Consider the following 27,006-nt stretch of genomic DNA (forward strand, 5'->3'; position numbering starts at 1 on the left):
GTTAACAAGCACGCTGATAGAACTAAGAACAGCAGTTAAGATATTGTGTGTATAAAAAATATATCCGTGCCCCAAACCTTCCTGTGTTCCAACGGCTATATCATGGTAAAACTATATACATGTAAAATAAATAAATAAATGGCACTAGCACAAAGGTAGATTGAAGTTCCCAGGGTTGATAGGCAGCAGCATCAGTATGGGTTCAAGAAGAAAGATGCACAAGCATCCTTTATTCTGCCAGTTCACGTCATGGCTATTTTGAAATGTTTCTACAGTAGAGCACAGAACTCAATGCTTCTTTAGCCAACAGAAAATGAGCAGATATTTCAGCCTCATGGAAGTCTAACAGTCTCACAAACTAAAATACTACTTTATAATTACAACTGTCTACCTAACTACTTGCTGGCAGGGATTCTGCATGTAGCAAAAGATACCTACACTACATAGGCTATTCGGTGTTTCAGAACACCTGTGAAGTACTTTCTCAAATCTGCAGGACACCTCACTACATTTGAAGGATAGTGAAGTGGTGTGTGTGTTTTGACAAAGTATTGAAGGTACTTACATCCTACTGTAGTGGGTTTACGTGGCAAGGTTTTGGTAGCAGGGGGTCATAGGGGTGGTTTCTGTGAGAAAGATCTAGAAGCCGCCCCATTTTTGGGAAGGGCCCCATTGTTTTCCAGAGCTGAGCCAATAAGCGATGTTGTTTTGCGCCTCTGTGAGAGCATATTTAAGACAGGGAAAAAACGCTGCGCCACACAGCAGCCGGGAGAGTCAAGGGAGTGAGAAACAGCCTTGCAGGTGCCAAGGTCAGTGTAGAAGGAGGGGGAGAGGTGCTCCAGGCGCCGGAGCAGAAGTCCCCTGCGGCCTGTGGTGAGGACCATGGTGAAGCAGGATGTCCCCCTGCAGCCCATGGAGTACCACGGTGGAGCAGGGTTCCACGCTGCAGCCCGTGGAGGAGACCACGGTGGAGCAGGTGGCCCTGCACCGACGGAGGCTGACGCCTGTGGAAGACCCCTGCTGGAGCAGATTCCGGGCCGGACCTGTAGCCCGTGGAGAGGAGCCCACGCAGGAGCAGGTGACCTGGCAGGAGCTGCTGCCCGTGGGGGAGCCAGGTTGGAGCAGTTTTCTCCTGAGGGATGGACCCCATGGTATGGACCCATATCTGGAGCAGTTCTGGAAGAGCTGCTGCCTGTGGGAAGCCCACGCCGGATCAGTTCATCAAGGACTGCATCCCGTGGGTGGGACCCCACAGCACAGGGGACGAGAGTGACCGAGAAGGAGCGGCAGAGAAGAAGTGCTGTAGACTGACCATAACCCCCATTCCCCCATTTCCCCTGAGCCGCTCGGGGGGAGGAGGTGGAAGAGGGTGGAGGGGGGGGAAGGTGCTTTTGGTTTCTTTCCTTTGTTTCTCACTTCTCTCACTTATTAGTAATGAGCAATAAATCTTACTATCTATCTTCTTATGCTGAATCTGTTCTGCCCGTTACAATAATCATTGCGGGATTTTCTTGACCTTATCTCAACCCTAGAGCCCTTTTCACATATCTTCTCCCCAGTCCTCTTTGAGGAGGGGGAGTGAGAGAGCGGCTGTGGTGGAGCTCGGCTGCCCACTCGAGCGGAACCATGACACCTACATATGTTAACAACCTCATCTTAAAAAAAAAAATAAAACACCCTCATATCCCATTTTGACTATGACAAAATGGATAGGCCCTGACAGATTTTTTTGGTTTACTGACAGGATTAGTGTTCTGCCAGACAATCCAGCTGCACCAACTCACGCTGTCCTTGCACAGCTCTTGTATCCAATGCACAGGAGGGCAGGAGCACACAGCCGAGCGCGGGGAAGGAGCAGGACTGCCTCTTCTGGCAGCAGCTCCCCAGTCCATTGCCTCAGCTGCAAGGCGAGCATGCCCCCCAGCCAGCACCATCTTCTGATGGGCGCTGTTTCTGGTGCGCGTTTGGAAAAGTTACCAGAAGTGAGTACTCTTTTCAGAGAGCAGTATGCCAACACAGGAGGGTCCCCGCCGCCCCTTCAGCCCACCCTAGCGCTGAGGGGACCGAAGGCTCCCCCCGGGCAGCTCCAACCCCGCAAGGCCCACCGAGGAGCCGCCGCCAACAGCCCCCCTCCCGGCGCCTGCGCCCTGAGGGCGGCTTCGCCAACCGCCATGAGCGGCGGCTCGGCCCCTCGCCGTCCTGCCGGGCACCATCGGGCTCCGAGCCCCGCAGGGACGGGTGCTGAGCCCTCCTTGCTGGTCCCGGCTTCGAGGGCTTTGCGTTTTGTTTCAGTTTAGGCTGTGGAGAAAGCGGCGGGGTGGGCGCGGAGAGCGCGGTCCGTGAGGGAACGGCGAGGGGAAGGAAGGGGAGCGCTGAGGGGAGGAAGGGCTGCAAAGGTTTTAAGTTTATTGTTTGGTGTTTTTTTTTTTTTTTTTTTGCTTTTTTTCCGCGTTAAGCCTCCCCATTCGATGCGAATGGTGCAGGAATGCATCGCCTAACACGAGTCGGAGAACCTCAAAGCCTTCGCTGAGGGAACCGCAGCCGCAGAGCAGGCAGCAGAGCTCAGCTGCTGAGCACAACGAGGCTCGCTCATTTCGGCGGCTGTGTGGCCTCAGCCGCTCCCGGTGCCTAAAAATAAAGCCAAAATAAAAATAAATTAAAAAAAAAAAAAAAAAAAAAAAAAAGCCGTATGGGAGCTCAGCGGCCCCGGCCGGGGCTACGCACACGGTCCCGGGGCTGCGTCAGCTGCCCACCCGCGCACCAGCCATCAGGAGGGGAAATCGTGGGAGGAAAAAAAGCCACGATGTTTTGAACTTAACACGTGTGTTTTGTTTCTTTGTCGCAGGGTGCTCTCTCCTCCCTTTCTGCCTTCCCCCCCCCCGAGGAGCACGTCTCCGCTGCACTGGAGGCAGGAGCCTGCTACACGCAGGTACGGTGGAGGTAAACGCCTTGGGAATGCACCTGTGTGTAAAAACTTACACGGTCGGTGTGTAAACCGACTCAAAAGCCCCTTTCCAGTCTTCTGGAGTTGTCAAGTGGTATTACCGCATCATGCCATGAAAATGAGCGAGGTGCATTTACAGTTCCTTAACGGTGAACAGATTCTCCAAACTAATCTGAGATAAAAGAGCATTTCCTATAAGGAAAAATAAAACTTTCACCTATCTATTTCACAACAATGAAAGGTTCGGGAATCTAGTATTTCCACAGCTCAACGCCAAAATAGATTACTTAATTATTCATTTCTCCAGATCTTTTTGGTGTAAAATCTGAAAGTAACTCAAACAACAAAATCTTGAGAATAAATTAGGGCATGTGTTAGAACTGAGAGAAAAAATCACAAGAACAGACTTTCACATGTTTTTCAGAACACCTACAAGTAAGTATCAGTTGGGTGTGGTGGCATCCTGTAAAATACCTTTTGTTAAACAGATGGAAATGAAACTTGTGTGCCATCAGCCTCTTGTGGTGGCATGTTGAGAAGTAGCAAAGCTAGTTAGAAAATAATACACACGTACAGATTTAAGAAATGGACAACGTTTCACTGTAGATGTTTATTCTACTTATAGTAACAAAAACCTGTGAAGTCCCATATTTTAATGTACAGTGATATATTTTGTCATATAAAATACAATTTACAGAAATTTCTATCAAGTAAACCTAAACAAACACACTTGCTTTTTGCATACTTTTACGTATATCTTTAAATTAAAAACATCTCATTAAGAAAAATCTTACACCATAGTAGATGTTTGCATTTAATACCGCCTCTTTGCATTTTAACATTTTGTCTACGGGTTCAGAATACAGACCAATATTACTAATAATTAATATTACTAAATAATTATTAATTGATAATTATTTAAATTACCAAATAGTTAATAATTAATATTACTGATAATTAATAATTAATATTACCAATCTTCTTTTCAAACTTAATGCAGTTTTATACCTTTTTCAGTGGACAGTCTTATATATACTACCAGCATAAGCAGGGTCTGACAACAGTGACACTTTTTTTTTTTCTTTTTTTTTTTTCAAAACACTTTTAGAGTGGAAAGTCCAGGAAAATGGAGACATTTCTTAAATTTCCAGCAAAGTTCTGCCAAAAGAAAACCCAAGAAATGTCCCACATAATTAATTTAAATCGAAGAAATAAATTCCATGGCCCATTTCATAAACTTCTTTTATTTAACAAACTTCTTTTTCTTTCCTTTGGTATACCAATTCATTTGTAGTCTTAGCTCTTTGCCAATAGATGTCTGATTTTTTTAATTTTTTTGCTGGTTATAAAGGTGCTACTTCTATATACTCTTTAATTGCAGGTTTGTAAAAATGTGAAATTAAAAACCCCTCATCCACATGAAAAACTAGGTACGTTTTTCTTCGTTGTTGTACACTTAACAGATGGATTTCAAAACACAAAATACCTGTATATAAAAAGGAAGATAGTGCACTTTAAGCTTATAACATTCCATTTTCAAATCCTCCGTCCAATAATCAGTAACACTGTTCTTCTGCAGCCTTCTCCTAAATACGCATGACCCTTGCATTGTAAAATAAACAAGACAGCAATATTTGACTCCTTGTCAAATATGCAGCAAGTGAAAGTCCAGTATGTTCTTGCCTTTTACCTATTTGAATATTGTCGTTCACAGTTGTTCAAAAATTGCTAATTTGTCAGTACATTTTGTAAGGCTAGATTTACAACAGCATTTTTGCAAAGGTGAGAATATACAGTATATACAGAAGACATTGACTCAGTCCTTGCAGTGGTGTCTATTATCTATGGGAAATATAACAGCAGTTATAGTTCTATGACTGATTAGTGGAAGATGAAGCTTCTGCCTCTGTTGGTTTCTGACCTTCCTTAGGTGTTTCTGGCTTCACCTCTTTACCGATCTCCCTACTTTTACTGCGATCTTTCCGATCTTTTCCTCTTTCACGATCTCGATCTCTGTCTCGATCGCGCTCTTTTTCCCTGCTTCGATCCCGGTCTCGGTCTCTGTCACGATCTCTGTCTCTGCTTCTTGATCGTTCTCTGTCACGTTGGTTTCTGTCTCTGTTTTTATCCCATTCTTTGTCTCTGTGTCTCTCCCAGTCCCTGTCTCTGTTGCAGTTTCTGCCACGGTCTGTTTCCCAAGGTCTGCCATGTTCTCGATCCCTTCGTCTTTCCTCAAAGGGTCTGCTTTGTCGATTCTCTGCTTGCTGAGGCTCTGGCTGATCTAAAACCTTGTCTTTACTTCCTCCTTCGTATCTCTCTCTCTGTCTCCCTTCAAATGTCTGGCCTCTAAATTCAAGATTTTTGCCTTCTCGGAAGTCAGATCCTGACCACTGTCCTTCTGACTCGGGCCCTTGCCCAGGAATACCAGAAAGAGGTGCAGACGGCCCAGCTTCCTCCCACATCTCCTTTCTGTGGCCTGGTGGATGACTGGGAAGGTCCAGGAGTGGTCTTGGGGTTGGCTTCATATTTTGTGGCGACTGTGGTCCATGCTGCGTAGAAAATAAGGAAGGAATGGGGCCCTTTTGACTTCCAAATCTTCCAGGGGCAGATCCTCTTTGTCCATCGTTATTTGGAGAAACATGCTCTTCTGAGAACTGTGGCGCTGGGCCTCTAAAATTAGGTCCATGAGGTCCTGCGTGTGCATTGAGCATCAGTGGTGCTGGAGGTCCTCCTTTCTGCCCAGACAAAGAAAACGGACCTCCAGCTCGGTTCTCCTCAAAGTGCTGTGGGAGAGGTCCACCCTCACCCTGAACTGGTGGAGATTCAGTTTGTTCTACAAATTGATGAGGCTGAGGGTTTCTTTGTTCTTCGTATTGCACCGCAGAAAGACCCCTGTCTGGTTCAAAGTGACCAGGTCCCTTTTCCTGAGAAGTAAACATTGGATTTGCCTCGTTTGACCAGGATACTTTGTGCATATCTTGCAAAGACTGACTGTCATTAGATGTGGAGAAATTAGGCTGAAAAGACGTACTTGGAGGTGTCGGAAGCAGCACTTTACGTAAAGGCCTGGATGTAGAAGGTTCTGCAGAAACTGCTTGACTCACATTTTCCAAAGTAACTTGAACAGTATTTTCAAATTTGCTATTAGGTGCCTCTTTTTGGAGCACTGCAGGAGGCTTTTCACTGGAAACCCAGTTATCACCACCGTAACTAAGCTGAGTAGCAGGAATTAAAGTTTTATCTTCCTTACCAAGTGAAGTCTGCAAAGTGTTTGGAGAACTCGCTTGAGGGTCACAGCTCTGGTTTAAAACTTGTGCTTGCTGATTGGAAGATGAAGGTAAATCTACTTTTTGCGCAGCCTGTTGGTCCTGATGGAACAATTCAGTCTCTATTAGGGAAGATTTTGGTGGAGGTGACATTAAAGCATCAGACACCGAGAAGTGAGCCACTGAAACACCAACAGCTGCTCGTTGTTGTCTGAGGGCTTCTTCTTGCTCCTCAGTTTGTCGTTTCTGCTCTTCTAGTTGTTTGTCTAATTCTTCTAACATTTTTTGCAGTTCCACCAAGGATGAAGACGCAGATAAATCTGGCACATACGAGGCAGGTGTTTCCACGGAAGTGTTTTTAGTGTCTGTATACATTTTGTTAGGTAAATCATCAACCGTAACTTTTGCTTCCTCCAAGATAGTTTTGTCTTCCAGATCATAGGCCTCATCCTTTAGTTCTGCTGTGTTACTGGGCTTCTCCACACTATACAGTTTTTTGCTTTCACCGGTCTGCATTTCAAAAGCTTTCTCTGGATCATATTCTTCTTTGGGATCGTATGGCCTGTCATCCTCCTCATCTTCTATAGCTTTGTCTTTTGACATCTGTCCAAACTGTTGTACAATGGGATCTAGCAAAGGAACAGCTGACACACCTCCATCCACAGCTGCTTTAGCTTCCTGATTTGAAGACTGGACAGTTTCAGTCTCCTTAGCAAGAGGTTCAAAAGTCTTCTTTTTACCAAAAAGTGTCTGGTGGATGTACTCAAGAGGTGTGGTAGTTTTTGAGGATGAAGAATGCATAGCAGTAGCACTTGTAGAAGCGGTAGCTGAAACTGGTGGTGGTACAGTACTTGTGGTTCCACTCTTAGTCGAGGACGGTATTTTTAATACTGAAGGTGTGACTGATGAGGTTTCTGGAACGGGAAGTGGGGGTGGAGGTGGAGGAGATCCAGGTAGTGTTGTACTTACAGCTGAGTCTCCCGAATACAGTGTGTATTTCGGAGTTTTCTTTTCTTGTGAAGAAGCTACTGGCCCCTTAGAGTACAGCGATGTTTCTGTTTCCTCTTGCACCTGAATTCGGCTGCGCTTTTTCTCTATTTTGTCTGTATCCATGGTAGTAGCAAGACGCTTCCCTTTCTGACAGATAACCAATCCAAGAATTAAATTTGGACGTGAAGACTCGAGACCTGAAAGGAAACACAAAGATTGCATATGTAAAAAAACTACTATTTTTTATCTGTGTTCTCAATAGGAACTTATCATTTTATATAATGGCAGCTATGAGTCATAACAGTAACAGTTCTTCTAAATTTCATGCAGTGACATTATCCCATAAGCCTATGTGTCTATATTTAATTACTATTTATATAAATTTGTATACAGTAACTAAAAATGTTTTAATTCTTTCCCTGATATTTTTTGAATATTGCAGTAACAGGTGAATCTTACTGAAAGATGTCCTTGTAAATGTCTCTGCTGTTCAAAAATTAAAGAAAGTTTTCCTATTTTTGTATTATTACTTTCTACTTATTATTGTCCACTTCCTCCCCCAATCAAATATTTCCTTTCTAAATGCTTTGCAAATACCTTATATACACAGAGATACTGATAAGTGAGAAAACCTGGACAAGCAATCTAACTTTCTGTAGGGCTACGTTGGAATTGAAGAACTAGAAATAAAGAGAAAAAAACTAATGCTATTAAAACAAACAAACAGACAAACAACAACAACAAACACTTCACTTTCTGTTACAAAGAAAGCACGAGGCATTGTTAAACTTAATAATTACATTTCTGTTCTAATCTGTGCTAAAATACCGGACTGACATTTACACCATTCCATCAAGGTGACTTTTAACACTGTTGTAGAATTGAGTTTGATGCCACAGACCCTTCCCTAAGTAAGAAATGTGAGCAGAATTACTCCATTGTGAAAGCTTCAGGCTTGAATCCCTGGAGAAGCACTTCCAGAAATGACCGGAAAGTTTCCCATAAAGAGGAAAAATGCAAACAGCTGAAGGTCCGTTTCACATTATTGTATTCCTTCCTTGTACATTCACATTTCCCACAGGCACTCGTGGAAGACAAATACAACCAGAATAAAGAGCAGGGAATAAATCCTTTAACATACAGTCAGTGGCAAATGTAGAAAAAACATATAAAGAGAGGATTTTAACTTCTGGATTTAGTGACTTGAGATCCTCATTTGGGAGCCATATTAATATTTGCATCCAGCAAGGAACCAATAATAGAGAAATGAAACTAACAGCAAAGAGATTTACTGTGGTTATACGATGAGGACTCTAAAACCTACACTGTCCCTTATATTCATGACCCTTAAGTAAGAGTTTAAAAGAGGTGTAATATATGAATTTATGTATATCTTTAGTCTCTTACTAAACAAAACCAACTGCTCACTAAGGAACAACTTATAAATAACTAATTATTGCCACTGAAAACTTCTTGATACCAGCAAAAACCCAAACTTCCCATAGTTGCAGATAAATTCTATTTGCCATTACCAGTCATAAGTATGAACCTTTGCTGAAACAACTGAATTCAAAGTTTTAAGGGGGCTCCTAAATTTACTATCTTATGAGAAAATTACATCAGCTGTTTTTATTTGTATAGCTGAAATTATATTCACGTACGCTAAGAAAGAATTAAATGAGGTAAGCCTATTTCTTAAGTTCAATGTGAGGTTTCCTCAGCAAGAGGATTATAACCAGGTAAATCAAGACGATGACTTCTTCAACACAGCTTCATTAAGCATAAAGATTTCATTAAGCAGTAACCTGCCTAAATTCTGAAATTCTGTGTTCTTCTGACTGTGACTGGTAATAGTGCAGCACGCCTGTTTTAGCCACATAATGGAGAGACCAGCAAAATCTGGTTACTCACTAGAAGGTCTTTGCAAAAAGACAGAAAAAATTGGGGCCAATGCAAAATCTACTTGAAGTTTCCTATCAGAAGCAGCTCTCATTTTAAGTATTTGGAAAAAAAATAACACTGAAATTTGATTGAATGCATTCTAGCTCCACAGCTGATTTCAGATTACTTCAAAGTTCAGTGTTTGAGTTTTACATAGTTCTGTGGTTGAGAGGATGTTGGCCATGCTGGTTTAAATAAACTTCTATTTTTCATTTAGTAGCACATAGTATTTCCTACTTGTACATTTAAAATTCAGTGCCAAGTTTTTTCCTCCAGATCTAGTATTTCAGTATTTTGTGTTGCCAATTTTCACTTTCTTCCATGGTTAGAAATATATATATATATACACATGAATTATAAATGCATCAAGAAAATGACCTAGCTATACTAACCAAAACTAAGACTTGCTTATAATTTAGTTTGCTTATAATTCTATACAGATTGCCCTTGTGAGAGGGCAGGGACGGCAAGATGTACAACGAAAGGAGGCAGGACAGGAACTAAACAAGTAATTATCTTTGGTGAATCTAAGATTATTTGGAAAGGATCACAAATCCTTGATTCACCCAGTTAAAAACTCCTTTCAACCCACTGCCTAAAAGCAATCCTAGCAATTCTGATCACTATAGTTTACTACCCCAGATGAAGTTACATTAATACATAACATCAGGGCATAGCTCAAAAGACAGCTTACTTGGGAAGACTGTGTACACTCTGAAGAGACTCAATAGTTAGGTATGATTCACTCTGAGTGACTGCTTTACATTTTTTCTTTATCAGCATGTGAGTAACGACTCCACATTTGGTCAGCATCGACCCGTGCAGAGGATCTCTCAAATCTGTGTTCACCCTAAAACTCCTCGTAAGCATTCACTGTTCTTCTGTCGTTAACGTATTGGTTATCTGCCCTTCTGCAGAGACCTGTGATTTATCCAACTAGTCACAACATGCATCTCAAACACTGACTAATTGAAACGAGCAGGTTTCAAAAATCTATTGGACTGTGTATCTAAAATTAACAGCAAAAAGATAGAAAAACAGTTCTGAATCCCTGTAAGAGACAGAGATCATCGCTAATAAAATCAGAGTAAAACTTAAACACACGTTCAAGATAAATTCCAAAGCTAAATTAACAACGGTTATAACTGAATCTGTTTAGTTTGGTCAGAGAAGAAATCCATTAAAACTTTACATTTTGATACTGTAGTTTTCAACAGATGCCTAACCCAGTTTCTAAATTCATTCAATCCAAAGCGATCACACAGTAAGTGCTTCTTTTGGATGGAAATATACAGCCAGACCAGCACTTCAAAGCTCAGTCCCATTCCATTTCCATATCCGTAAATAGGTTTCAATATCCATAAATAGGTTAAGTGCCTAATTTTAGGTAATAACTAAATGAAAATGTTGGCTGCAGTCTCCAACTATTGCTCAATAACTCTTTCACAAGCAAGCATTTTAAGTGCTGCAAGCTATGTTAGTAGCTTTTGATGCTAAATTATTTATAAAATATTGTTAAATGCATTCTGCATTTGAAGACCACGATGGTGTTATCAAGTTACATCCTGTAATTAAATCTATTTAAACAAGATGTATTAAATATTACTATGGGATTAATATTTTTTTTTCCGTTAAATACGTTTTTTATTTTCATGAAATCAGTTTTGCAGTATTTATCTACGTAATGGCCACATATTGTCCCTACCATCCGCAGCTGCTAGGAAGTTAACTGTACCACTAAGGATACATCCCTAATTTCTGTACACTGATGGCAAAACTTAGGGAACAGACCTATGCCACACTTTTAACTGCAGAGACCAATACAAGCAAAGCTGTAATCATTATCAACACGCCGTTTAAATACTTGTCCCAGTTAATTGTGAAAGCATGATTGAAAACTATCAAGTTGGTGTATCTGGATTCAGTGATAGAGATCACTTCCACCGCTGTAACACTGCTGCACATTACGGTACATTTGCTGAATGGGAGTGGCTGACATCAAAAATATGTTGTTCTACTACTGCTGCTTTCCATACTGGTATGAGTACTCTAAATATCTTGAAGAGATTTCATGCCTTCATACTTAAAAACACTTCCAAGCTTAAACTAACGGAAGAGATACTGCGGCATGCCCTCTGCTGATACACTTTTTAAATTAAAATTCTTCTATATTAAATATGTATGGTACCCGATACATTGCCAACATTGCCAATAAATCCCTCCATAAGTGCGTCTTCCTAGTGCTAATAATGACTGATTATACCTTTTAATTTTTTTTCAAAGTGTTTTCAGATCTACAGATGAAAGTGCTAAATAGTGTTGTGTGTATGTGAAACGAGACAAACAAATTCACACACAGTAAACTACCAGAAAAAAAAAAAAAAAAACACAATGCTGAACATCCCACCAACAGATAATATCTGGTAATAAATATCTGAGGTGGTTGAAGTGAATAAATGTGAATATCCTTCCATGTTCCTCTATATCACCCATGACAAAGTTTTGTAGATCTTCTAGGCACTACAGCAGGTCAGAGGTCCTCAGTTGTGTTCCAAATCCAGTCCATCAGAAAACAGGATTCATAACAGATTCATAATCCGTATGCACCTGATGGAGCTGGTTGATACAGCTGGAATATCTTCCAGCTAGGACTTCTGGAGTGATGGGATTATTGTCCTCCCCCTCCTCCCGCCCCCAGTCATATTTATCAAAGTATCTTACACTGTCATGTTTTTTGAGTACTTGCTAAACTCTATTTGAAGGTACACACATTTAAGGAGACAATGACCACTTTCCCAAAAATATCTTTATTGGGTATAAAAACCAGTAAATTCCATCAGATGTCAGTAACAAGTATGTATTACAAGTCTTTTACGCTGCGGTATTAATACATGCCTGCAAGTGTTTATACCTATGTTTCTTCTGGGCAATTACCTCCAGTTTTGAAAGAACTTTTCCTATTTACATTTTGTAAAAACCAGCCTGACATTCCTCATTTCTATACTAATACTAACAAGTCTGTCTACTTTTGCCAGGCCTCCACTTTAAAAGCTTCATTTGAAATGAAATCTACAACAGAAATATAAAAGATAATGGACAAGGACAGCCTATGTTTGCTCAAGAATGCAAGGAGGGGAAGATCATTTAAATGCTTCCCTAGAGCAGGTTAAGACAGGCTCAGAGCGTATGAGAAAAATCTTGTCCAAGAACACAAAGCAAGCGCCCTTTGCAATTTCATGCAGGAAAGAAGAGTATTTTCCTAGCATTACATTACTTGTTGGTGGTGTTTTTTTGTTATTGTTTTTTAAGTCGTATGCCATTAACATGTGAAAACCTGGCCAGGCAGAACACACCTCTGTTTATGAATATAAGCCCTGAGAATGCTTCATTGAGTTTAGTCCTAAACTTGTATTTGGGTAGCAGAGGACAGTCAGCTTGTCAGAAAGGTCAGCTCCTTACATGTTTTAATGTGTAATTATTTTGCGCTGTTTAGTATTTTGCAAACCATCCTTACAACAATGCAGTATTGCCTTCATTGTAACGTGTAGCTCTTAAGCTCCTCAACCTGTTACTCTAGATGAAAAAAGGTACTTATTTGGAAACTAAGCATATGCACCGCCTCCATCCTCAGATGAAGGTGACTTCAAATTTTGTAATATAAAGGTGTTTCACATCTGAATTCATTCTCATTTCTTCTGTTTCCATGTTCAGTGCACAAAGATGGAGCAAATTCAAGCCATACATTACTGCTGATAACTCTAACTAAAAATAGAAGAGCGTAATATATACCAACCTATACCACCTACTGTCTGCCACCTACGCAAAAGGAATTTGCCTGCTCCCAGGCAAACCAATGTTCTGAAGTCAGTGATTTGTCTGGAACTTGATCCAGGTAGCACAGAATATTTCAGACCCCGTGTACATGCATATTGCATGCACAGCGTAATACATACCATGAGATAACAACAATGTAGTGAAACCATAAACGTTACCTTTGTCTTCAGAGATTTCTTGACTGCTCCGTGGGATAAGAGTCTCCTATGTGATTTAGGGGACAGCACATGGCTTGTAGGGACCTAAAACTTGGTGGATTTATGGGTTGTTGAAAGTAGGGTCGGTTGAATGTTCTCATAATGTTTGCTTGTTTGTCTCAATATAGTGGCTGTTCTATGTACTCCATTTTATGGGTAAACAAATCCTCCTAACAGCAGAGATTTATCTTGTTGGAAAGGCTATGTGAGTTTCAGACCATGGCACCTTGAGATGATTGACTTTGCAATTTTTTCCTATATGCACACTTTTAAAATCTTTTTATAAAATTATATATTTTTTAATTATGCTTACATTAAACATTCAAAACCAATTGGTCTCTGATTTACTCGTTTTGTAATTTTACCTAGCAGTTAACCTCCCCTAAATTTTGTGCTTACCTGGTCCCTTAAAGGGCAAGAGGTTGGAAGGAATTGGGTCCTTAGAACTCAGTGGGATCAGGTAGAGATTCTTGACATGTCTGTTGTTATTAGTTACAACACCAAAACAACGACGACTGCTAAAATAGGAGTAGAGAGAGATATAGGCAACTTCTTCTTCTTCTGTGGCAGGATGGAAACGAATCAAACGAATCAAAAACAATTCCTGAAATACAAAATCAAAGTGGAAAAATTCAACCTGTAACACATCAGCAAATAAAATCGTTTTCCACTTTCATCCAATATAGGATGAAAGTCTGGAGCAGCTTTAAACCAAGATTTAAGAAAATACTGTCATTCAATTGGTAATATTAAACCAGAATCAATTTTGTCATTTTCAGAAAGACCAACTATTTACGTATCTCACATCAAGCTACACCTCTTTAGGTTCAGAATATTCAAATAATTAGGAAAGAAATGGAAAATTCTTAGATTATATTTGCATACCGTGCTTCATTTTTACTAAATCCATCAGGGTTTTAGTAGTAAAATTTATTACATACACTTACTAATAATTTCCTAGTCTTTTAAAATTGAATTTCTATCTTCAGTAACTGAATAAATAGATTGTTTATATTCAATCATTAAAAAACAATAGGTTGTATGAATGTTTAACTACTACACAGGGGAAAGACGATTGGCAGCTCAACAGGCAAACCTGTTTCTTCAATAAATCAAAAATTTCAATGGAATAAGTGGTAGCAGTAGTTTTCCAGGTGTGATCGACATCAATATAAATTAGTAACAAGGAAATTCTATCAAAAGCCGCTGTGTATTTCTTCCTGGTTTTCCAAAGGATTTTAAGTAAATACCTTACAAAGTGAAGATTTGAGTTTGCCAACATAATCCCAGACTGCCTTCGGTGAGATCTTCCCACCAATATGAATCGTGTCTGGTAAATCCTAAACAAGAAGCATTACATGGTCGTATAAGAAAAGGAAAGAGAGGCTACAGTTTTGAACCAGCACAGATTGCCCCATCCCAGTAGCTTAGGCGATAATACAGTACTATGTTTTACTAAACTTGCACATATACATTCCTAATTTCAGACAGGCTGTTTCCAAAATGCAAGGAGTTCATTATGGCATATTACTGGAAGGCTGGCAGTACACACAAAACAGAAAAAGCACTGCCTGACGAAGATAGCAGTGGAAGGTCAAATACTTTTGTATGCCTATCAGCCGATTCTATTTGTTAGCTTTGCTTTTACAGGGAACCTGTTATATGTAGTATAGCTTTTATCTACGCTTTCAATTTATCTGAAATTTTTGCACCCATATGAATTCTAGTTAGCTTCCTGTCATGATGACAGTGAAACCTGTTCTAGCAAAAACAACAAGAGAGCCACCAACCCTCCTAAGAAAAGACCTAAACTACACGCCTGAAACCCTCAATCACAACAAATACACTTCTTCAGAGAAGTTAAGAAACTGCTCAGTTGTTTCATCACAAGCTGTCATACTACCTCATTAGTTGAATGTACACCCTCCCAAAATATAAAAGCAGTTGCATCAAAGTTAATCAAAGCATGATATTTTTAATAAATGGCCAAACTTTTCTAATAGATCACATCAGTGATCCATCCATCTGTTTGTGAGCAGAACAAGGCATCTCTTTCAAAACACATGCTGATGATGCTTCTCGTCAAAAACTGATCTTGAAATCAAGCTATTATTCTATGTTAGATACTAACATATATATAAACATATTAACAGACATGAGAATTCTTCACAAATACGTGAGGAATTTTTTTAAAAGGCTTTCTCTCCTCCCCCCTGCCTCAGGCTACTGTTCCTATTACTACAGGAGATTACTAAAGGGATGCAATTTTTTTTTTTGTTACACGTCCAATATAACAACATACACAGTGACCCCAGCCTTTCTAACAACAGGAACTGCAATACATTCTAAACGCATAAACATGTCAGTGCTAACCTCACTAAGATAATCAAAGCACCCGGAGACAGGATATGCTTTAGCGATAAATTTGGCCACACTCTGCAGATTAATAAATCCTTTCCAAATGGTGTTGAGGCGAGAGAGGAAGAGAGAAGTGTCGCTGCCTTGAGGTGAGCGTGGCTCAGCAACACTGCAAAACAAATCCAAAAGAGAAACGTTATAGAGCACAGTAAGAATGCTTCCTTCTTCTTCTTTTCTTCCCTCCTCTTATTGATCAATTACTTTCTTTTAAAAAAGCAAGTAACAGAAGCCTTAGTAAATGCTTTGTTAATGTTTTCCACTTTCATCCAATATAGGATGAAAGTCTGGAGCAGCTTTAAACCAACCCTCACAAACACTTAATATATTTGAATGCACATGCAGATTTAAAGTCAAATATCTTATAAGTTTTATTTATCTGTTAAAACACATTGAAGAATTTTTACTGTCAATATATCACGATGCTCAGAAAATTTTACCAACTAGAGAAGTTAAACAAGGAGATGACAAATTAAAAATTTAAAGTTCAGGTAATCGCATTTAAAGTTGAACATGCCTTTTGATTATTGGCAGGGGAGGGTAAGAAGCAAAGGGGGACAAACACACTGAACATAGCGAGACCAGAGATTCAGTGGCTTAGCTTCCTATTAAATATACACACCTGATATTGGGTGACTGATGAACAGCTAAGTATCTTGGATCTGGTGAGGACGATGGCTTTGTTAATATTGATTTGGGGACAGTCATAACTGGTTTTGACATTTCCTGCTTTGTCTCCCCTGTTAAAACTTCACCAGATGCAGTACCAGAACGCAGGGCTGTCGTCGTACTACCAGAGGAGCCGCTCATTGGTGTTCTAGGCTCTCGGCCAGAAACTGTTACAGTTGTGACAACTGCACCAGTGCAAGAGGCAGGAAAAGTCGAAGGTTCTTCAGATGAAGTATCTGTGTTGCCATGGCCTTGGGTTGTAGGGATGTAAGTTCTTTCTAAGCTTGACTGGGAAACTGCTTCTGCTGCAGGTGCAACTTCGGTTTCCTCTGTGTTTTCAGAGGCGGCCTCTTTAGCAGGCTCCGCTGCTGCTGCTGGTGCAGAACTTTCATATGTTCGCTGAACTTCTGGTTTAGATTTTGACACTGCTTTTTTAGCAGAAGCCATTAATTTTATCTTCTTCGGTGGTAATTCATCTTCAGATGCTGAAATCTGACCTACAAAATTAATTTTAAAGTGTTTTTGATTACTGTTTAACAATGAAAAGGTCTGAAGAGAAAAACAAGTAAGCAAGCAATGCTCTTAATAATTCTTTTACTTCAGACAAAGTCAACACTGTAGATACCTGTACAGATTTTGCAGTTCAGGTCAAAAAGATGGGCTCGATGTTCATTTCTTGCATCCTTCAACATACTGCTAAAAACGTCTAGAGAAGGAGCACTATTTACATTTTGTACAGTTTGGGTTGACTTCTGCTGCTCCTGGAAATGAATAAACACAGAAAACATTCTGGTTGATTGCTAAATTCAATCATAAAAAAATACTTTTGAAACCGTTAATTCCGGTTCTTTAAAAAGATATTAAGGGCTGTGCAGAACTACTGCTCTGAGCAGCACTTACAAAAAGATGGAATTTTGAACTATTCTTCCCCTTTTATCATTTGTTTAAGAATATCATGTCAAACAGAGTTCTCAAATAGTATTTGTCCTCATTTCATTTCATGTAATTCTGAAGTAGATACTATCACATTAACTGCTTCCTGAGAATACAGAATTGTAATACTGATCACATTTTTGGGGGGGAAAACAATTGGCTAAGATTTTGCTGTAAACTGAGGCAAAGGTCTGAAAAACACGCATCATCTGATATTTTAGAAGCACATGCGATATATGCCCGATATTAGGTTGTTGCACTCCTTCAAACCAAAAGGAAAATGCTCATAGCACACCTACTAGGTGATATTCTTACAGTTCATTGAAACAACCTGCATTTCTGATACAAAATTTGAGGCCCTAGTTAGCATTTATCTCCCTTGGCACCTCCATGCTAAAGCAATAGCTAATACTTACATCAGAATCAGACACCGGGGGAGAATCTTCCATATTTACATCAGGCACTTGTTCCCGTTTTACAGCTGCTTTCTTGATCTCGTGTGATTTGTTTCTTGACTCTAACATCTGAGAGAAACAAAAACACTTTAGTAACAAGTCTGCATACTGATTTTATAATTTTATTTTGTATTTTCTTATCAGTTGGCTAGTGGAAGAGAAAAAGCTTACGTTATTCATATTTCATTAGGAAGAAAACAATATATTAATTATGGGTGGTAAGGGCTGGTGAAGTTACTGTTAGTTCATATCTAAGGACACACTGGAGAATTGTATTGCTTACCGCTTTGGCTGGTTTCTCCTTCCATACAAACAGTTCTTTAGATAAAAGTTCTTCGGGTTTCATTCTCACTAGTTTTGACACTGAGATTTCTCCACGAAGAACACGATGAAGAAGTCCCTAAAAAAAAAAAAAAAACACACTTTGTTGCCATGCTGAATAACTTAAGCAACTAACATGATTTGCAGTGCTGGACTGTCAAAACCCTTTCAGGTTTCTTAATTCCCTATTAAAAATGCCAGTTAATCCTAAGAAAACTTAGCACGGTGCAGCAACCAGAAACTAATGATGAAATCATCATGAAGTATGAATTTTCCACATTTCCATAAAATATACTATCAATTCTACTGAACAGGAATTTCGAGAGATGAACTGCCACTCCTGTTTCATATCTATAGTAGAATTTTTTTTAAAGAAATTACGTTGTCTAGTCACTATTCCCATCTGCACCAGCTTCTTTTTCCTTTAAAAGATAAATTATCATGTACACAAGTGGTCTCCCATACAAACCACAGAACGTCACAGAAGAAAAACATTTATTTTTTTTCTAAGAATGCCATTCAATAAACAAATATTTCACTACAAAGGCCAATCTTAATAAATACACACGATCCAACTGGACTTCCATTCCAACTGGATTATTTAATATTTGAATGGCTTTAAAACAATTTTTTAGAGCATAATTCATAAGTCTCTCTCTTGAAACTACATATTGATGTATTATTTAAAAAACAGAATATATTTCAGTACGTTTACTGTTTAAGTAAATTCCAAACCTGATTTTTTGGGTCCTCGAGATCGAACATGATGCTACGGTATTTACTCTTGTATCGGTTGTCCGTAACTTGAAACAAATTAAACACCTCCTTTTCAATATTGAGTGCTACTTTCCCTACTTCACTCTCTGTCATGACCAGATCATCACTTTCATTGACTCTGTTAAAAACAAGAAAGGGTATGCGCATTTACGTTAGGCACAAATTCTTCAGGCAGCATTCATAAAAACTAAATTTTCAGAGGAAGGAGTTAACCCCGCTTTTATTCACTCAGTGAGGACTTCCTTAAAACACATTTCAAAGCCAAAGTCTATCTCAGGACCTCAAAATGTCAACAATGGCAACCTTTTGCTACTGTCTACAGAAGACCACGGAAGACAGCCTTAACGAACTGAAGCCAGGTCAGTCCTTACAAATCCTCCTACTCATGACACTGCAATTAGTTTTTTGTTGTTGTTTTTTGTCATGAGCTACTGAGGGAGCTAAAACACTTCAGTTTTAATCTTAGACCCTCCACTGTGAACAGCATTTCTATTTCAGAGACACTACCAGAGCACAGTGGCCTAAGTCTTGACAGCTGACAAGAGCTTTAATATTTGTGGGACAATGTTTCAGCTTTTTTTTTTTTTAAGAAAAAAAAAAAAAGTAATACAGTTGCTAACTTTGGGAGAAGAAGGAACCTCTGCCTCAGCAAGCCCTTCCAACCTTTCACTGTGATATTCCCTACACTATGCTTCGTACAACCCCTACATCTCCAAACACCACCATTGCCAGATATCAGCTTCAGGTCACCTGCATTATAAACATCTCTATGCTGTGATTTAATTCTTCAACTGTAATTGTCTCTCACTACAAATGGGATAGTGACGTTTTTTTAAAGGCTTTTTCACATGCCCAATTATTTGGCATCAGATTTTTTATTTTTAATAAAGCTCTAATGCTAAAAATACTTGTAGTAATTTCTAGCACAAATTAAATCCCTTAGTAGCACTTAGCAAGAAAGAAACAAAACTCTGCAGGCTAACCCTTTACTTCTAGTTGTAGTTTCCTATATAAAATAAGTGCTTTGAATTCCCACCCACCTCTTCCATAACATTTCTTTTAGGGACTGACGAATATATTGTCGAATCTGCGAGTTGGGCTGCGACTGGATAGGGCTAGCTTGTGTTTTTGCTTGACTACTTCCAGATGCAGTAGAAACGGAAGACGGCGAAGGCCTTTTGAGTCCTCCAGCCAAACTGGATGCAGCTAGTTTTTTGGAAACTGGCGAGTCATGAGAAGAAGCTGCTTGTTTTGAAGGAACGCCGCCTGTTGAGGGCGATGGTTTCTTGGGAATTTCACCTTTGAAACTCCCAGCAGGTTTAAGCGTCTGCTTCATTAGTGATGTGCTAGACATGGAAGGGGACTTCTTTGGAGGAAAATTTTTAGTGAGGGAAGATGCATGTTTCTCCACCATAGATGCTGAAGCAATAGCTTTCTTTGATGCCCCTATAAACTCTGTCGCTTTATCTTTGTTTCTCTTCTCTTCCTTTTGAGCTGTTAAAACAAAGAAGAAAATGCAGTATTAAATGCTTAACATTATAACTTCCTGTTTATGAAGACCAGCTGTCAACCTATAAGGAAGTCTGTGAAATACCTCTGGAGAACTACCAAGTATATAATTTAAGCCATTCATTTTTAAAGCCTTTTTAAAAAATGTGTAAAAGTTGACTTTTTTAAGAAGAAGTTTGCCTTTGATCCTGCAGAGAGCACTTCTCAGAGACTGTCGGAAGAGTTTAAAAGAGTTGCATTTTGGTTGTAAAGGTTGAAAATCTCAGTCACAAGCTATGCAAGAAAATTAAAAAAAAAAAAAAAGACACCACCTTCAAAGATTCCTGAGTTGGACTTCATGATTAAGCTTCAAAACAAACAAACAAACAAACAAACAAACAAACAAACAAACATTTTCACAAAGTCTTTAAAAAAAAAAAAAAAAAAGCAACACAACCCATATCTCACATTTAAGCAGAAATCCTCGCTCCAAACTTTCTACTTTAAGGAGCAAGCAAAGAGAGTCAAGTTAAACAACAAATCAATTGCTTAAAATTTTAAATATACGTTCAAGCCATTTGGTTGCTAGTATGAGTATCACACTGTCGCTATAAACTATCAGATCTTCTCATTTACTTTCCAGTTAAACTCTAGATTTAATACTATAATATTTAATAATTAAATATTAAAACCATTGCTCAAACTGCAGCTATTTAATTCCCACCAACTATTCCATTCACAATATCCAAAACTGCCATTTAATGTTTTTTCTAACATCAATATATTGACAATACACATAATGCACAAGAAAATTTACAAATTACAAGCGAAGACTCCATATACTGAAGTTATAATTGCACAGGACTTTAAAAACAAGCATTTCTGTAGGTTGCATTTCACCTGTCCACATTTTGGCACTGACGGGAACAGTTCAGCAAAACGTAATAAGCCAAAACACACTCTCCAGCCAGCAAACGTCATGTGCTCCACTTCAGTTTGCCAGAAGTATCGTTTACAGGACATCAGAGTTACCGTGACACATTCGTTGTGGCAGCACAACGGTTCCGAGGGAAACCAAGAAACAACTCCTGAGATGAAGTTGTTCTGATTAGAAAAGCTAAAGTTACTTCCCCAAAAGTCTTTTTTCTCCTCATAAATCTGCATTTGACTACTGACCAGTTTGTGATTTCTTAATTTTTTAATTATTATCTGATGTTTTTAGCTAGCAAGGTCTTGTAATCAGAATTAGCCCCAATTTGATTACTGTTTAAAAATGAAAAGGTCTGAAGAGAAAAACAAGTAAGCAAGCAATGCTCTTAATAATTCTTTTACTTCAGACAAAGTCAACACTGTAGATACCTGTACAGATTTTGCAGTTCAGGTCAAAAAGATGGGCTCGATGTTCATTTGTTGTATCCTTCAACATACTGCTAAAAACGTCTAGAGAAGGAGCACTATTTACATTTTGTACAGTTTGGGTTGACTTCTGCTGCTCCTGGAAATGAACAAACACAGAAAACATTCTGGTTGATTGCTAAATTCAATCATAAAAAAATACTTTTGAAACCGTTAATTCCAGTTCTTTAAAAAGATATTAAGGGCTGTGCAGAACTACTGCTCTGAGCAGCACTTACAAAAAGATGGAATTTTGAACTATTCTTCCCCTTTTATCATTTGTTTAAGAATATCATGTCAAACAGAGTTCTCAAATAGTATTTGTCCTCATTTCATTTCATGTAATTCTGAAGTAGATACTATCACATTAACTGCTTCCTGAGAATACAGAATTGTAATACTGATCACATTTTTGGGGGGGAAAACAATTGGCTAAGATTTTGCTGTAAACTGAGGCAAAGGTCTGAAAAACACGCATCATCTGATATTTTAGAAGCACATGCGATATATGCCCGATATTAGGTTGTTGCATTCCTTCAAACCAAAAGGAAAATGCTCATAGCACACCTACTAGGTGATATTCTTACAGTTCATTGAAACAACCTGCATTTCTGATACAAAATTTGAGGCCCTAGTTAGCATTTATCTCCCTTGGCACCTCCATGCTAAAGCAATAGCTAATACTTACATCAGAATCAGACACCGGGGGAGAATCTTCCATATTTACATCAGGCACTTGTTCCCGTTTTACAGCTGCTTTCTTGATCTCGTGTGATTTGTTTCTTGACTCTAACATCTGAGAGAAACAAAAACACTTTAGTAACAAGTCTGCATACTGATTTTATAATTTTATTTTGTATTTTCTTATCAGTTGGCTAGTGGAAGAGAAAAAGCTTACGTTATTCATATTTCATTAGGAAGAAAACAATATATTAATTATGGGTGGTAAGGGCTGGTGAAGTTACTGTTAGTTCATATCTAAGGACACACTGGAGAATTGTATTGCTTACCGCTTTGGCTGGTTTCTCCTTCCATACAGACAGTTCTTTAGATAAAAGTTCTTCGGGTTTCATTCTCACTAGTTTTGACACTGAGATTTCTCCACGAAGAACACGATGAAGAAGTCCCTAAAAAAAACAAACAAAAAACACACTTTGTTGCCATGCTGAATAACTTAAGCAACTAACATGATTTGCAGTGCTGGACTGTCAAAACCCTTTCAGGTTTCTTAATTCCCTATTAAAAATGCCAGTTAATCTTAAGAAAACTTAGCACGGTGCAGCAACCAGAAACTAATGATGAAATCATCATGAAGTATGAATTTTCCACATTACCATAAAATATACTATCAATTCTACTGAACAGGAATTTCGAGAGATGAACTGCCACTCCTGTTTCATATCTATAGTAGAATTTTTTTCAAAGAAATTACGTTGTCTAGTCACTATTCCCATCTGCACCAGCTTCTTTTTCCTTTAAAAGATAAATTATCATGTACACAAGTGGTCTCCCATACAAACCACAGAACGTCACAGAAGAAAAACATTTATTTTTTTTCTAAGAATGCCATTCAATAAACAAATATTTCGCTACAAAGGCCAATCTTAATAAATACACGCGATCCAACTGGACTTCCATTCCAACTGGATTATTTAATATTTGAATGGCTTTAAAACAATTTTGTAGAGCATAACTCATAAGTCTCTCTCTTGAAACTACATATTGATGTATTATTTAAAAAACAGAATATATTTCAGTACGTTTACTGTTTAAGTAAATTCCAAACCTGATTTTTTGGGTCCTCGAGATCGAACATGATGCTACGGTATTTACTCTTGTATCGGTTGTCCGTAACTTGAAACAAATTAAACACCTCCTTTTCAATATTGAGTGCTACTTTCCCTACTTCACTCTCTGTCATGACCAGATCATCACTTTCATTGACTCTGTTAAAAACAAGAAAGGGTATGCGCATTTACGTTAGGCACAAATTCTTCAGGCAGCATTCATAAAAACTAAATTTTCAGAGGAAGGAGTTAACCCCGCTTTTATTCACTCAGTGAGGACTTCCTTAAAACACATTTCAAAGCCAAAGTCTATCTCAGGACCTCAAAATGTCAACAATGGCAACCTTTTGCTACTGTCTACAGAAGACCACGGAAGACAGCCTTAACGAACTGAAGCCAGGTCAGTCCTTACAAATCCTCCTACTCATGACACTGCAATTAGTTTTTTGTTGTTGTTTTTTGTCATGAGCTACTGAGGGAGCTAAAACACTTCAGTTTTAATCTTAGACCCTCCACTGTGAACAGCATTTCTATTTCAGAGACACTACCAGAGCACAGTGGCCTAAGTCTTGACAGCTGACAAGAGCTTTAATATTTGTGGGACAATGTTTATAGTTTTACAATGTTACAATGTTAGTAATACAGTTGCTAACTTTGGGAGAAGAAGGAACCTCTGCCTCAGCAAGCCCTTCCAACCTTTCACTGTGATATTCCCTACACTATGCTTCGTACAACCCCTACATCTCCAAACACCACCATTGCCAGATATCAGCTTCAGGTCACCTGCATTATAAACATCTCTATGCTGTGATTTAATTCTTCAACTGTAATTGTCTCTCACTACAAATGGGATAGTGACGTTTTTTTAAAGGCTTTTTCACATGCCCAATTATTTGGCATCAGATTTTTTATTTTTAATAAAGCTCTAATGCTAAAAATACTTGTAGTAATTTCTAGCACAAATTAAATCCCTTAGTAGCACTTAGCAAGAAAGAAACAAAACTCTGCAGGCTAACCCTTTACTTCTAGTTGTAGTTTCCTATATAAAATAAGTGCTTTGAATTCCCACCCACCTCTTCCATAACATTTCTTTTAGGGACTGACGAATATATTGTCGAATCTGCGAGTTGGGCTGCGACTGGATAGGGCTAGCTTGTGTTTTTGCTTGACTACTTCCAGATGCAGTAGAAACGGAAGACGGCGAAGGCCTTTTGAGTCCTCCAGCCAAACTGGATGCAGCTAGTTTTTTGGAAACTGGCGAGTCATGAGAAGAAGCTGCTTGTTTTGAAGGAACGCCGCCTGTTGAGGGCGATGGTTTCTTGGGAATTTCACCTTTGAAACTCCCAGCAGGTTTAAGCGTCTGCTTCATTAGTGATGTGCTAGACATGGAAGGGGACTTCTTTGGAGGAAAATTTTTAGTGAGGGAAGATGCATGTTTCTCCACCATAGATGCTGAAGCAATAGCTTTCTTTGATGCCCCTATAAACTCTGTCGCTTTATCTTTGTTTCTCTTCTCTTCCTTTTGAGCTGTTAAAACAAAGAAGAAAATGCAGTATTAAATGCTTAACATTATAACTTCCTGTTTATGAAGACCAGCTGTCAACCTATAAGGAAGTCTGTGAAATACCTCTGGAGAACTACCAAGTATATAATTTAAGCCATTCATTTTTAAAGCCTTTTTAAAAAATGTGTAAAAGTTGACTTTTTTAAGAAGAAGTTTGCCTTTGATCCTGCAGAGAGCACTTCTCAGAGACTGTCGGAAGAGTTTAAAAGAGTTGCATTTTGGTTGTAAAGGTTGAAAATCTCAGTCACGAGCTATGCAAGAAAATTAAAAAAAAAAAAAGACACCACCTTCAAAGATTCCTGAGTTGGACTTCATGATTAAGCTTCAAAACAAACAAACAAACAAACAAACAAACATTTTCACAAAGTCTTTAAAAAAAAAAAAAAAAAAAAGCAACACAACCCATATCTCACATTTAAGCAGAAATCCTTGCTCCAAACTTTCTACTTTAAGGAGCAAGCAAAGAGAGTCAAGTTAAACAACAAATCAATTGCTTAAAATTTTAAATATACGTTCAAGCCATTTGGTTGCTAGTATGAGTATCACACTGTCGCTATAAACTATCAGATCTTCTCATTTACTTTCCAGTTAAACTCTAGATTTAATACTATAATATTTAATAATTAAATATTAAAACCATTGCTCAAACTGCGGCTATTTAATTCCCACCAACTATTCCATTCACAATATCCAAAACTGCCATTTAATGTTTTTTCTAACATCAATATATTGACAATACACATAATGCACAAGAAAATTTACAAATTACAAGCGAAGACTCCATATACTGAAGTTATAATTGCACAGGACTTTAAAAACAAGCATTTCTGTAGGTTGCATTTCACCTGTCCACATTTTGGCACTGACGGGAACAGTTCAGCAAAACGTAATAAGCCAAAACACACTCTCCATCCAGCAAACGTCATGTGCTCCACTTCAGTTTGCCAGAAGTATCGTTTACAGGACATCAGAGTTACCGTGACACATTCGTTGTGGCAGCACAACGGTTCCGAGGGAAACCAAGAAACAACTCCTGAGATGAAGTTGTTCTGATTAGAAAAGCTAAAGTTACTTCCCCAAAAGTCTTTTTTCTCCTCATAAATCTGCATTTGACTACTGACCAGTTTGTGATTTCTTAATTTTTTAATTATTATCTGATGTTTTTAGCTAGCAAGGTTTTGTAATCAGAATTAGTCCCACAGCCCCATCTGCAGAGAGCTATGTGCTTCCCGGGAAGGATGCAGAAATTCAACTTTGGTTAATTTCACCACAAACCAAATGGACCCTTTTGGTCTTCCATACCTGCTACAGTGAGAGCAGACATTATCAGGAAGGGTCTAACAACCGATTTTTCTCAGACTTGAGGGGGACAAAGGTAGGGAGCACCCTTCTGAAGCCCAGTTCGCCCAGTTCAAGAAATCCTATAACAGCATACTGTTTGAATAGAAATACACCTCAGAAAGGGGAAGATTTGGATTACCTAAGAAACAATGTCACTACTCATTTCTGAGTGAAACAGCCTTCCCACCTTTGCCGGTCGTTAAATTCTGTTAGACGCTGAGCATTTGTAGTAGGCACCTCCAGCAGAACGCAAGCTTGTAACGAGCTGCACTACACTGCCTCTTACTGCCAGCATGTTTCACCACCAATACACAAGCTGGTGGTTAAGATGAACCATAAAACCGATGCTGTACCTGAATTTTCATAAGGCTAGGCAGAGAAGCAGGTGCTAAACATTGCCTGGAATACAAAGTGAAGAGGAGGATGCAGAAGCACTAGCTATGTGGATCCACTGTGAGTGGATGCCTTGCTAAAGCTTTCTGAGGGAAAATTATCTGAAGTGTAAGATGAAACACACTACATTAAATCATTCCAAAGAGCGTGAAGATCTTACTAGAGATTAAACTTCTTGTTCACCCACTGTTCCCGTACTTTTCCCTAGGGACTGGTCTCAAGTACTGACAAACTGAACACAAACCCGGGGGATGTTGAGCTGGACTCACACGGACTTCTCTTCTGTTTCTAGTATC

General features: G+C 39.0%; 1 protein-coding gene across 1 annotated transcript; it reads right to left on the reverse strand.

Moving 5' to 3' along the window:
- Nucleotides 1-4,815: 4,815 nt before the first annotated feature.
- LOC137858041 (death-inducer obliterator 1-like) lies at nucleotides 4,816-26,300 on the reverse strand. Its single transcript, XM_068685432.1, has 16 exons — nucleotides 26,279-26,300; nucleotides 24,486-24,939; nucleotides 23,412-23,571; nucleotides 22,636-22,752; nucleotides 22,314-22,421; nucleotides 21,590-21,725; nucleotides 19,783-20,236; nucleotides 18,701-18,860; nucleotides 17,928-18,044; nucleotides 17,606-17,713; nucleotides 16,882-17,017; nucleotides 16,210-16,753; nucleotides 15,546-15,699; nucleotides 14,423-14,512; nucleotides 13,572-13,776; nucleotides 4,816-7,397 (listed from the first exon to the last, which is right to left on the reverse strand). Exons 1-16 carry the CDS (start codon nucleotides 26,298-26,300, stop codon nucleotides 4,816-4,818), a joined length of 5,547 nt encoding a protein of 1,848 aa, XP_068541533.1.
- Nucleotides 26,301-27,006: the final 706 nt, after the last annotated feature.

This window comes from Anas acuta, chromosome 5 (assembly GCF_963932015.1).
Source record: "Anas acuta chromosome 5, bAnaAcu1.1, whole genome shotgun sequence".
NCBI classification, from domain to species: Eukaryota; Metazoa; Chordata; class Aves; order Anseriformes; family Anatidae; genus Anas; species Anas acuta.

Coding starts and splice junctions, on each gene's coding strand:
- LOC137858041 (XM_068685432.1), bottom strand. CDS start 26,300: ATGTCTGCTCTCACTGTAGCAG. Junction 24,940..26,278: donor GTCTGCTCTCACTGTAGCAG/GTATGGAAGACC, acceptor TTGTTTTAACAG/CTCAAAAGGAAGAGAAGAGA. Junction 18,861..19,782: donor AAAGAAATGTTATGGAAGAG/GTGGGTGGGAAT, acceptor TGTTTTTAACAG/AGTCAATGAAAGTGATGATC.